We start from the raw sequence: 12,507 nt of genomic DNA on the forward strand, positions 1-12,507 counted from the left end.
TAGCCTAACTTCTCAAAGAAACCTACGGTACAAGACCTTATACCTGCCTTTTCCAAGGTTACATTGCTATAATAAATGACATCTCAGCTAGACTGATCGTTTTATAATTATAACACCCATTCTCGATTAGATGGCTTTTCAATGTCTTTGTGGACATCAAAATTACTTTTAAATTAAATAAAAGTTAACTTTTTTCCTCCCTACAGAAAATATGTAATTTAAAAAAACTGACAGCCCAGAGGAAAAACAGATTATTCTTCCTCTGCTATTTATTTATTTATTTATTTATTTATTTATTTATTTATTTATTTATTTGAGACTCCTCTGCTATTTAATATGCCAAGTGAGTTTTTACTTTTAATGGCAATAATTTTCATTTTCACATGATCAGTGTAGTTATTTAAAAAAAATCTACCTGTTCCTTTACTTTCGTATCATGTTGTTATTTCCACACTGTTTCAATTCCTTCTTTTATGACTTTAAATCATTTCAAATCTGCTTATTTCATAGTTTTTATAAGACTGTTACTTCATTTGAAATTCTTGGGGTTTTAATCTTCTTTCTTGTTTTGGTTATGGTACTACAGATTGTTACCTCCCATATTCCACAATTTTAAATTCTGAGCTTCAGTGGTTTCTTCTGAGAATCCTGTGTAGCTTAGCAGAGAGGGGCCTTCTGTAGTAGTTTCTACTAGTTTCAATAAAGAACCCAAGATGTATCATCGGCCTGAGATTAATTTTCATAAAATACCTCAGCTTCAGGTTTCATAGACAAGACATGTGGTCTAATTTAACCTGAGATTTACCGGAAAAATAGGCCTAAAGTTCTGAATTTTTCACCAGGCTTTTTTTTTCTACTCTGACTCCAAGAAAGAGGCAGATTTCTCTGCCATCTCTCTGTGCTGATGAGCTTCTTGTTTCTACTCTGTCCTTTTAATTGAAGGCATGTCCTTCCTGAGTCCTGGCTTTATGCAGCATCTTGATTCCAATGTTCTGTCTCTGCGTGGACGTTAAGTCCCAAGTCCCTGGGTTATTGAGACATGCCCAACCCCTTTTGGAGAAGCTATGCTATTAGCTCTTGCAATAACTGGCCTTCAGTGCCTTCTTTGTTGCTGGCACCTGGCGATTTCTCTCTATCCTTGGGAAGTCAGCTACGAACACCTTATAATTCCTATTAAATTTTAACCAGCACTTCTTTTTTTTTGTTTTTTTTTTTTGTTTTTTTGAGACAGAGTCTCGCTCATTCACCTAGGCTGGAGTGCAGTGATGCAATCTCGGCTCAATGCAAGCTCTGCCTCCCAGGTTCACACCATTCTTCTGCCTCAGCCTCCTGAGTGGCTGGGACTACAGGCGCCCGCCACTACGCCCGGCTAATTTTTTGTATTTTTAGTAGATACGGGGTTTCACCGTGTTAGCCAGGACGGTCTGAGAATGGTCTCGATCTCCTGACCTCATGATCTGCCCGCTTTGGCCTCCCAAAGTGCTGGGATTACAGGCATGAGCCACTGTGCCCAGTCAATTTTATCCACCATTTCTAGATGATGATAATGGTAAATTTCTCAGGTTTTCATATTTGACTATCTTGCTGGAAGTAGAAGTAACACTGGAGAACACTGAAAAATGTTTTCATGTAATTTTTTTTAAGTCTCATCAAGAAGAACTCTAGTGATATTCCAGAAGGCATATAAGGCAGAGTTTGAGAGCCTGACCTTTGAAATTAAACTGACACATATTAGCTAAGTGACTTACAGCAAGCTACTTTACCCAGTATTTTCATCTGCAAAATGAAGCTGTTTTAAAACTTAAATTGTAGGTGTTATATATAAATGTTTATAAAATTTAGTACACTACCTAGTAAACGTGTTGGTGTTGTGTGATAGCTATCATGATTATTCTGTTTTTAAAGGGCATTTGTAAGGTATTAGAAAGCTTAGTTCATTGGAATTGCAATCTTGCCTCATGTCACTGTACAGTAGCAAATCCTAGACTGCTGAATGCAACAATAAAACCATGCCAAAGGAAAAAATAGTTACCAAATTGGGGGTAGTCTTGTGTAATCTTGTAGATGATTTCTTCAGCACTGGCACCAGGAGCCTCAGCCTGTAAGATTTTGTTGGTGATCTGCAGCATGCCCCCTTCTGGAACCCACACCATTGAATTAGCCACAAGTTGAAGACCTCTATCATTCTGAAATAAAAATAAAATGCAGAATTAGGTCCAAGCAAAATAAGAATATATCAATCCTTAAACACATAAGTTATCCAGCTCTGTTGTTGTTAAAGATCATCAAGTAAGAGAGAGAGAGAGATTCACAACTTCAGAGTCACTCTACAGACTTCATATTATGTGTAGACATATGCATATTTATCTATATATTTACATGTGTATATATCCACTTTTTCTTTTAGTTTATCATAAACAAACAACTTATTTAGAAAGACTAAGTCTCTCTATTTCTTTCTTTCATTTGTCCATCTACCTGTCTTTCTATCTTCTCCACCCACCCATATTGCACACGTATGTTTGTTGCAGCACTATTCACAATAGCAAAGACTTGGAATCAACCCAAATGTCCATCTGTGACAGACTGGATTAAGAAAATGTGGCACATATACACCATGGAATACTATGCAGCCATAAAAAAGGATGAGTTTGTGTCCTTTGTAGGGACATGGATGCAGCTGGAAACCATCATTCTTAGCAAACTATCACAAGAACAGAAAACCAAACACCGCATGTTCTCACTCATAGGTGGGAACTGAACAATGAGATCAGTTGGACTCGGGAAAGGGAACATCACACACTGGGGCCTATCATGGGAAAGGGGGAGGAGGGAGGGATTGCATTGGGAGTTATACCTGATGTAAATGACGAGTTGATGGGTGCTGACGAGTTGATGGGTGCAGCACACCAACATGGCACAAGTATATATATGTAACAAACCTGCACATTATGCACATGTACCCTAGAACTTAAAGTATAATAATAATAATAAATAAACAAATTTAAAAAAAAGAATTATTCAGCCAGGCACAGTGGCTCACACCTGTAATCCCAGCACTTTGGGAGACTGAGGAGGGCGGATCACGAGGTCAGGAGATCGAGACCATCCTGGCTAACATGGTGAAACTCTGTCTCTACTAAAAATACAAAACATTAGCCGGATGTGGTGGCGGGCGCCTGTAGTCCCAGCTACTCGGGAGGCTGAGGCAGGAGAATGGCGTGAACCCGGGAAGTGGAGGTTGCAGTGAGCCGAGACCACGCCACTGCACTCCAGCCTGGGCGACAGAGGGAGACTCTGTCTCAAAAAAAAAAAAAAAAAAAAAAAAAAAAGAATTATTCATTAAGCACCTATTATATGCCAACTCCATTGCTAGAGGACTGATATATACAACACGTCTGAAGCAAAACCTCAGTGTCAGAGCTTACAGTCTAGTGGGAGAGACAGACACACAAATAATTAAGATGCTTCATGATTAATGCTCTATAAGAAGCTTGAGCAGGGAGCTGTGGGAGAATAGAGGAAAGAAGCCTCAGGAAGATTTTCCTAAGAAAAATAATTTCATTTCGAATAACAAAAAAATTGGATTTCTAAGCAGAGACATGGTGAAACATATTCCAGACAGAGGGCCCAGCTTAAGCGAAACCAAAGATGTGAGACAATGCACTGTATATTTCATAAAATGCCCAAGTGTCTGGTGCCAGCAGGGCTCAAGGAGCCAGGTGGGGGAGTGCATAAAAAGTGACACTGTCTTATGGAAGGTTAGTAGAAGATAGAAGCTACACTAAAAGTCTCAATTCATCTCATAGCCACTGGAAAGTCAACACGAGTCTCCAGGGAAGAAAATGGGATGACCAGATCTAGGTTTTAGAAAGCTAGCCTCCAATGGCAGGAGATGGAAGTGACTAGCACCGAGATAAATCCAGAGCAGAAGATGCCATTTAATGGCTCAGGGGAGAGAAAATGAGGGCCTATGAGAGGGTAATTGCAGTGGTAAATCCAATGGTAAATTCATTGTAGACAGAAATAGATTCTAGAAGCACCACAGAAGCAGAACTGACAGGACCTGATGGCCGATTGAAAGTGAAGCAACAACAGTTATGAGTAGCTGGCTGGAAGGAATCAGCTATTCAGCACTCCTGAGAAGGCAATCATTTTAATTACTAAAGCTAATATCATTAAAAGTGCTGCCATTCCTGCTTTGCAAGGCACACGCCCTCTTCCAAAGCCTCATAATTGACATTTTCCACAGAATGAGACTAGGGAGGCTGCCAGTGTTCAGTTTTCAATTTGTTTTCACACTTCAAAAATTAACAAGTCTGATATTTTAACATAGGGCATTTTAGAAGGGATGGTTTTCTATATTATTATTACTTTCAAATATGCCAGTAAATGGAACAAAGTAAACACCACTCCCAGGAGAAGAATACTCTGAAGAGAAAACAGCATCTATTCTTTTGCTCACTTGGTCCTTGAGCATCTCACCTCTCAGGAGTCAGTGATGGCTACTGTCATCATATATACACCAGGAAGCTGAGTCAAACATTGCCCACGAGAACAGCAGCAAAGGCACTTTCTATCCTGATTGGTGCTCGGGGCAAAATCCCAGAGAATATTCTCCTTTCTCAATTGACATAGCATATTATTTATAAAACATCAAAAACATATAAAAAAACTTTGTATATAATCACCAGAAATCTGAGGGGAAAGGCTGTATTAACTCCAGCAGTCTTATATACCATGATATACTTGGGCCCAGGTTTTTTTTGAGATGGAGTTTTGTTCTTGTTGCCCAGTGCAATTACAATTGCATGATCTTGGCTCACCACAACCTCCGCCTCCCAGGTTCAAGTGATTCCCCTGCCTCAGCCACCTGAGTAGCTGGGCTTACAGGCACCCACCACCATGCCTGGCTGATTTTTATATTTTTAATAGAGATGGGGTTTCACCATGTTGGCCAGACTGGTCTTGAACTCCTGACCTTGTGATCTGCCTGCCTCAGCCTCCCAAAGTGTTGGGATTACAAGCATAAGCCACTGTGCCCAGCCCAGGTTCTTAATTGTTAGAAATCTTTCTAATAGCAGCAGTCTACTGAACTATGATTTTAGTTATGCAGATCAGTCACATGCCAACAACCACATTATTAGACTGAGTAGGCAATGTGGTTTTTTCAGATTCTAAGCAAATAAGCAGTGTGATGTGAATGCACGTTCCCAGATGGCTTGCCCACTATATCTCCATCTTGGCTATACTTATCAACACAATTCTCTATAATTCTTGTGTGAGTGTAACTTTTTAGACAATACACCTTGTGACTCAGTGTGCAGAGACTAGCAGCACCTGGAAGCTCATTAAGATGTTCAGAATCTCAGGTCCCACCACAGACTTTCCAAATCAGAATCTGTACTTTGAAAAGATCCCCAGAAGCTGTGTAGAAATACTAAGGCATGAAAAGCATGGTCCAAGGTAGAGATCACAATGGTTCTAGAGTGGTTCTCCTGAAGGTTCACAGCTGAGCCTTTAGAATATTTATGTCTATAACAGGGTAATACATATGCCTCCATTTCTGAATGATTTTTTTGCAGTATATAAGGAGAAACAGATAACACTAAGAAAAGGAAGTATAATTCTTGGAAATCAGCAAGATGGCAGAACAAGAGGTTCCAGCTCTAAAACCTGCACAGAACACTAATTTTCACAACCATCTGCAGATGACAATACCTTCATAGGAGCCTGGGGTCTAGCTGAAAGTTTCTAGTATCCCAATGGAGTAAAAGAAAAAAAATCAACAATAGATACATTGAAGAGGGTAAGAAACACAGTTTCATTTTACCCCAAAACTCTGCTCCAAGTAGGCACAACTCAAGGCCAAGAGAGACCACTTCAGTCCACAATTTCTCCTACAGAGGACAGTAAGACTGAAGCGAGTGCTCAGCTTCCCCAGCCTTGTGGGATGCTGCCTAAGAGATACACTTCTGTCTCACCCCATCCAGAACATTGAGGGGATTCATATGTCTCCTCAGCTGTCTAGGGACAGTAAGGAACAGGGAAGAGAAGCAGAGGCTTACAGTAACCACTATGTAGATCTCAACAAACAGTTGCAGATCATGCTAACTGGCTAATGGGCTCCACCAAGAGCCATGCTCACAAACCCTGTAAGATACCTCACCTGCAGATACACAAACTAGCTAACAAGTACCCCACTAATCCATGCACCCCCTCCCATAGCCAGCACCCCACACCCCCCTGAAGAGAGTACACTCAGGATCTTCAGATGGTGCACATGAGCCCATGCAGACAGCAAACACATACATCAACAGTTACCTGACTCTGCTGAATTGGGTAGAAGGCATGCAACCTTGATTACTTCAGGGAACTGACATGAGGAAAATAAATAAAGGCTCTCAGCACCCTGCTTGATGGTGCAGGATCAAGAGAAGGCACAGAATCATAAGACTTCCCCTGAAGGGGGAAGAAGAGGGGTGAAACAGGCACATCCACAGAAATAGTTTGACAAAGCCTTCAAATCTTTAGTTTGGTTGACTAGTAAAGGTCTTTCTCTCCTGAAGCCAGAGAGTAAAGACTGGAGTAGGTAACCACTTTTTCAAATGCAAACACAGCGATGCAAGCCTTCAAGAAACATAAAAAGGAAACTAAGAAATCATGACACCACCAAAGGAACAAAATAAAGCTCCATTGGCTGACCCCAAAGAAATGAAGATTTATGAACTGCCTGACAAATAATTCAAAATAATCATCTTAAAGAAGCACAGTGGACATCTTAAAGAAGCACAACAATCTTAAAGAAAAGTAGATGACTAAACAAAGTCAAGAAAGCAACACATAAACAAAATTAAAAGTTTAACAAAAGATAGAAATCATAAAAAGAACAAATCAAATTCCGGAGCTGAAGAATACAATTATTGAACTGAAAAATTTAATAGAACACTTCAACAGCAAACTCCATCAAAAAGAAGAATGAATCCATGAACACAAAAACAGATCGTTTGAAACTATCCAGTCAGAGGAATAATAACAGCAAAAATAAAAAAGAATGAACAAAGCTTACAGAACTTATGGGACACCATCAAATAAACCAGTATAACCTATTATGGAAATTCCAAATGAAGCAGAGAAAGAGCAAAGGGCAAAAAGCTTGTTTAAAGAAATAATAACAGAAAACTTTCCAAATCTGTAAAGAGAAAGAAACATCTAGATCCATGAAGCCCAGAGAACTCCAAATAGATTGAACATAAAGAAGTCATTACCGAGACACATTATAATCAAATGCTCAAAAGTTAATCACAAAGAATTCTGAAAACCATAAGAGAAAAGTGGCTTGTCACATACAAGGGAGTCTTATAAGACTATCAGTGGATTACTCAGCAGAAACCTTATTGTTTTCTGACAGAATGAGACGATATATTCAAAACACTTTAATAAAAAAACTGCCAATCAAGAATAATTTACCAGGCAAAGCTGTCATTCAGAAATGAAGGAGAGAGAAAGCCTTTCCCAGATAAATGCTGACGGAGTTTGTTACCACTAAAGTCCTGTCTTACCAGAAATGCTAAAGGAAATTCTGCAAGTTGAAATGAAAGGACACAAATTAGCAACATGAAAACACATAAAATTATAAAACTCACTGGAAAGGCTAAGAATATAATCAAAGTGAGAATAATACTGTAATGGTGATATGTAAGTCAGTTTTAACTCTAGTATAAAAGTTAGAAGAAAATGTATTAAAAGTTACCATAACTACAAGTTTTTTAAATGAATATATGACATAAAAAGATAAAAATTGTGACACCAGTAACATAAAATGGTGAGGGTCAGGGAGAAGTAAACAGTTTTGTATGCAATTGGAGATAAGTTAATCATCTTAAAATAGACTACTGTAAGATACTTTATGCAACCCTCATCGTAATCATGAAGAAACAACCTGCAGTAGACACACAAAAGATAAAGAGAAATAAATGAAACACACCACTACAAAAAAAATCATCAAATCACAAAGGCAAACAGCAAGAGAGACAAAAAGGAAGAAAGGAACTACAAAAAGTCTGAAAACAACAAAACGGCAATAGGTAAGTCCTCACCTATCAAAAATTAAATGTAAATGGATTAAATTCTCCAATCAAAAAACATAAGAGCGGCTGAATGGACAGAAAGTGTGATCCAACTATAAACTGCCTATAAAGAGATTCACTTTAGCTTTAGGGATACATATAGGCTGAAAGCGAAAGGATGGAAAAATATATACCACGCAAATAAAAACCAAAAGAGAGCAGAGATGCTTACATTTATATCAAGCAAAATAGCTTTGAAGTCAAAAAACATCACAAGAGACAAAGAAGGTATTATATAATGATAAAGAGGTCAATCCACCTAGCAGATATAATAATTGTAAATATACATGCACATAACATTAGCACACCTAGATAAATCAAGCAAATGTTAACAGAACTGAAGGGAGAAATAAAGAGCAATGAAATAATGGTAGGGGACTTTAATACCCCACTTTCAACAATAGAGAGATCATTCAGATAGAAAATCAATAAAGAAACAGAGGACTTGAATAACACTATGGAACAAACAGACCTAACAGACATATATAGAATATTACATATAATAGCAGCAGAATTCATATTCTTCTCAAGCACATATGGAACATTCTCCAGGTTAGAACACATGTTAAGCCACAAAAGATGTCTTAACAAGCTTAAGAAGACTGAAATCATATCAAGTATCTCCTTTGGCCATCCCATCCAGAGCAATTAGGCAAGAGATAGAAACAAAATGTATCCAAATTGGAAAGGAAAAAGTTAAATTGTCTGTATTTACAGACACCATGATCTTATATGTAGAAAACCCTAAAGATTCCACCAAAAGACTGTTAGGACTAATAAACAAATTCAGTAAAATAAAACCAACATGGAAAATCAGTTGTGTTTTCATACACTAGCAATAAACTCTTTGAAAAAGAAATTAAAGAAAACAATCTTATTTATAATAGCATCAAAAGAATAAAATAATTAGAAATAAATTTAACCAAGAAGGTGAAAGATATGCCATTGAAAGCTATAAAATATTCGTGAAAGAAATTGCATAAAACACAAATAAATGCAAATATATCCCATGTTTATAAATGGGAAGAATTAATATTATTAAAATGTCCATACTAGCCAAATCAATCTACAGATTTAATGCCATCCCTGTCAAAATTCCAATGACATTTTACATAGAAACAGAAAAACAAATCCTAAAATTCATATGGAACCACAAAAGTGCCCAAATAGCCAAAGCAATCTTGAACAAGAACAAAGCTGGTGGCCTCACACTCTCTAATTCCAAATTACATTACAAAGTTACAGTAATTAAAACATTATAGTACTAGAATAAGAACGAATACATAGACCAGTGGAACAGAATAAGGAGCACAGAAATAAATCCACACATTTATGACCACCTATTCTTCAACAAGAGTGCAAATAATATAAAATAAGGAAAGGAAAAAAGAATAGTTTCTTCAATAAATAGTGTTGGGATAACTGGATATCCCATGCAAAGGAATGAAATTACATCATATACAAAAATCAACTCAAAATGGGTTAAAGATTTAAACAGAAGACCTGAAGCTGTAAAAGACCTAGAAGAAAACATAGGGGAAAAGCTCCTTGATACAAGTCTTGGCAACTATTTTTTGGATATGGCACTGAAATCACAGGAAATAAAAGCAAAAACAAACAATCAGGATTATGTCAAACTAAAAAGCATCTGCACAGCAAGGGAAACAATCAACAAAATGAAAAGGCAACCTATGGAATGGGAGAAAATAATTGCAAAACCAATATCTCATAAGGGGTTAATATCCACAATATAGAAGAAACTCCTACAACTCAAAAGCAAAAAATTCAAATAACCTAAAAATGGGCAAAAACCTAAATAGGTATTTCTCCAAAGAAGGCATATACATGCCTAACAGGTGTATGAAAAGCATAAATAATTATGAGAAAAAGGCAAAGCAAAACTAACTCACACTTGCCAGATGGCTATTTTTATAAAGGTATAAAGAAAACAATCTTTGGAGAAAAGATTTGGAGAAAAGGATTTGGAGAAAAGGGAATCCTGGTGCATTGGTGGGAGGAAAGTAAATTGGTACAGCTACTATGCAGGCTTCTCAAAAACTTAAGAAGAAACTATCACATGATCTGCAATCACACTTCTGGATATACATCCAAAGGAAATGAAGTCAGTATGTTGAAGAGGTATCTGCAGTTCCACGTTCATTGTAGTATTATTCACAATAGACATGATACAGAATTGACCTAAACGTCAATCAGTGGATAAATGAATATATAGTGGAATATTATTCAGCCTTAAAAATGAAGGAAATCTTGCTATTTGCAACAATATGGAAGAAACTGGAAGACATTATGCTAGGCGAAATAAGCTAGATACAGAAAGACAATAACTACATGATCTTGCTTGTATGTGGAATCTGAAATAGTCAAACTCATAAAGCAGACAGTAGAATGGCAGTTGCAAGGGGCTGGGGGAAAGGGGAAATGGGGAGATGGATGGTCAAAAAGTACAAGGTTTCAGTTAAAATAGACTATCATAAGATATTTTATGTAACCCTTATGGTAATCATGAAGAAAAACCTGCAGTAGATACACGAAGGATAAGTAAGTCCTGAAGACCTACTATATAGCATAGTGCCTATGACTAGCAATACTATATAGTATACTTAAAATGTGCTAAGATAGTACAGCTTATGTTACCACAAAAAATAATAAATACATAAAATTCGTAAACAAGGCAGGAGAAAACTTTATGAGGTTAGAAATATGATTAAGACCTGGATAGTGGTGGTTTCATGCCTATATACTTATCCTCAAATTAAAATTGCATATATTAAATATGTAGAGCTTTTTACATGTCATTCTTCAATAAAGGAGGGTTTTTTTTTTTAAAAAAAAAAGGAAGAAGCATCAATCTTCCCACTCATCATGATGAACATGTTTGTTTCGCATTGTTTTCTTTTGGAGAGTGTCCAGGGAAGATTCAAGAAGAGATGGATAGAAGGATATATATCATCTTTTCTACATTTAAGGTATCCAAAAAGCCAATGGTTTTGACATTTTGAATTTTTTAATCTCCTCACATTTTTTTTTTCTGAAATTAGTTGTATTACCAAGTGAATAATCTGCCCAGTAATGTTTTATAGATCCTCCAGAGGACCACATTAGCAGGCAATAAAATCCCAACAAGCAAAACTGGGGATATGATTAAAACAGTGCTTTAAATTACATAGTTCTTCTAATTCATCTGATAGAACAATAGGCATGCAGAAATGGTAATAAAGCTTAGCCATACATATCATATTATAAATAAAAATATTAATGTTGTGAACCAGAAATAATGTCATAAACCTCCATCTTTTGGAGAAAAAAAATCTCACAAACAAAATGAAAAGTTCCCCCCAAAATTAAAGGTTGAGTCATAAACGAAGAAACGTTAGCTGAAATGATAACGTACTCTAACCCCAGGCCAAACATTTAAGATAAAAGTTTTAGGGCGCGGTGGCTCAAGCCTGTAATCCCAGCACTTTGGGAGGCCGAGACGGGCGGATCACGAGGTCAGGAGATCGAGACCATCCTGGCTAACACGGTGAAACCCCGTCTCTACTAAAAAATACAAAAAACTAGCCGGGCGAGGTGGCGGGCGCCTGTAGTCCCAGATACTTCCGGAGGCTGAGGCAGGAGAATGGCGTAAACCCGGGAGGCAGAGCTTGCAGTGAGCTGAGATCCGGCCACTGCACTCCAGCCTGGGCGAGAGCGAAACTCCGTCTCAAAAAAAAAAAAAAAGTTTTAAACCTCACTAGATAGCAAATGACTAACATTGAATATAACAGTGACCTTATAATTTTACTTGTTCTGTAAAAATATACCTTAATTTGCAAGAGCTCGTTTATATCATAGCTATTAAAATTTAATCTCAAAGGACACTGTGGAAAAGATCATGTGGGGTGGGGTGGTGAAATTTACCAGCATAAAGAAAACAGGAAAGATAATTGAACTGTTTCTGTGTTTGTCGATGTGTGTATGAGCCCCAGAAGCTTGCTATTTCAGGTTAAGAATATAGAACCTTTGCTCCATGTAGATTTCAACCAGTATATGTATATTTAAGGAAATATTTTCTGATTTTGCACCTTATGAGACACTGAATTGAATAAGCTAATCAAACCCCCCAAAAGGTGAAACCCTCATATATGGCAAGGATTTAGTTATTTATGATATAGGCTCTTACTCACAAGAAATAAAGATTTTTATGCCATTGATGTTTGTAATTCTCATAAATGTCACTATTATCAAACTAACTGTGTCCCTGCAAGACAACCAATGAGAGGTAGGCTTTAATGAAATTGAGGGAAATCACCACAGGGCTATTTCTCTGTACACAAGCCTTACCACAGATAGCCAGAGAGGACTCTCAGCAGTAGAA

At 37.3% G+C, this 12,507-nt stretch overlaps 1 protein-coding gene across 1 annotated transcript in view; it reads right to left on the bottom strand.

The window, feature by feature from the left end:
• The window catches only part of FRAS1 (Fraser extracellular matrix complex subunit 1), a 470,770-nt gene that overhangs the window by 154,331 nt on the left and 303,932 nt on the right, over nt 1-12,507 (bottom strand). Inside the window, 1 exon segment of the mRNA XM_010384575.2 lies at nt 2,033-2,186. Within this exon segment, the coding sequence (XP_010382877.2) occupies nt 2,033-2,186 (154 nt within the window).

Source organism: Rhinopithecus roxellana, chromosome 2 (genome assembly GCF_007565055.1).
Source record: "Rhinopithecus roxellana isolate Shanxi Qingling chromosome 2, ASM756505v1, whole genome shotgun sequence".
NCBI classification, from domain to species: Eukaryota; Metazoa; Chordata; class Mammalia; order Primates; family Cercopithecidae; genus Rhinopithecus; species Rhinopithecus roxellana.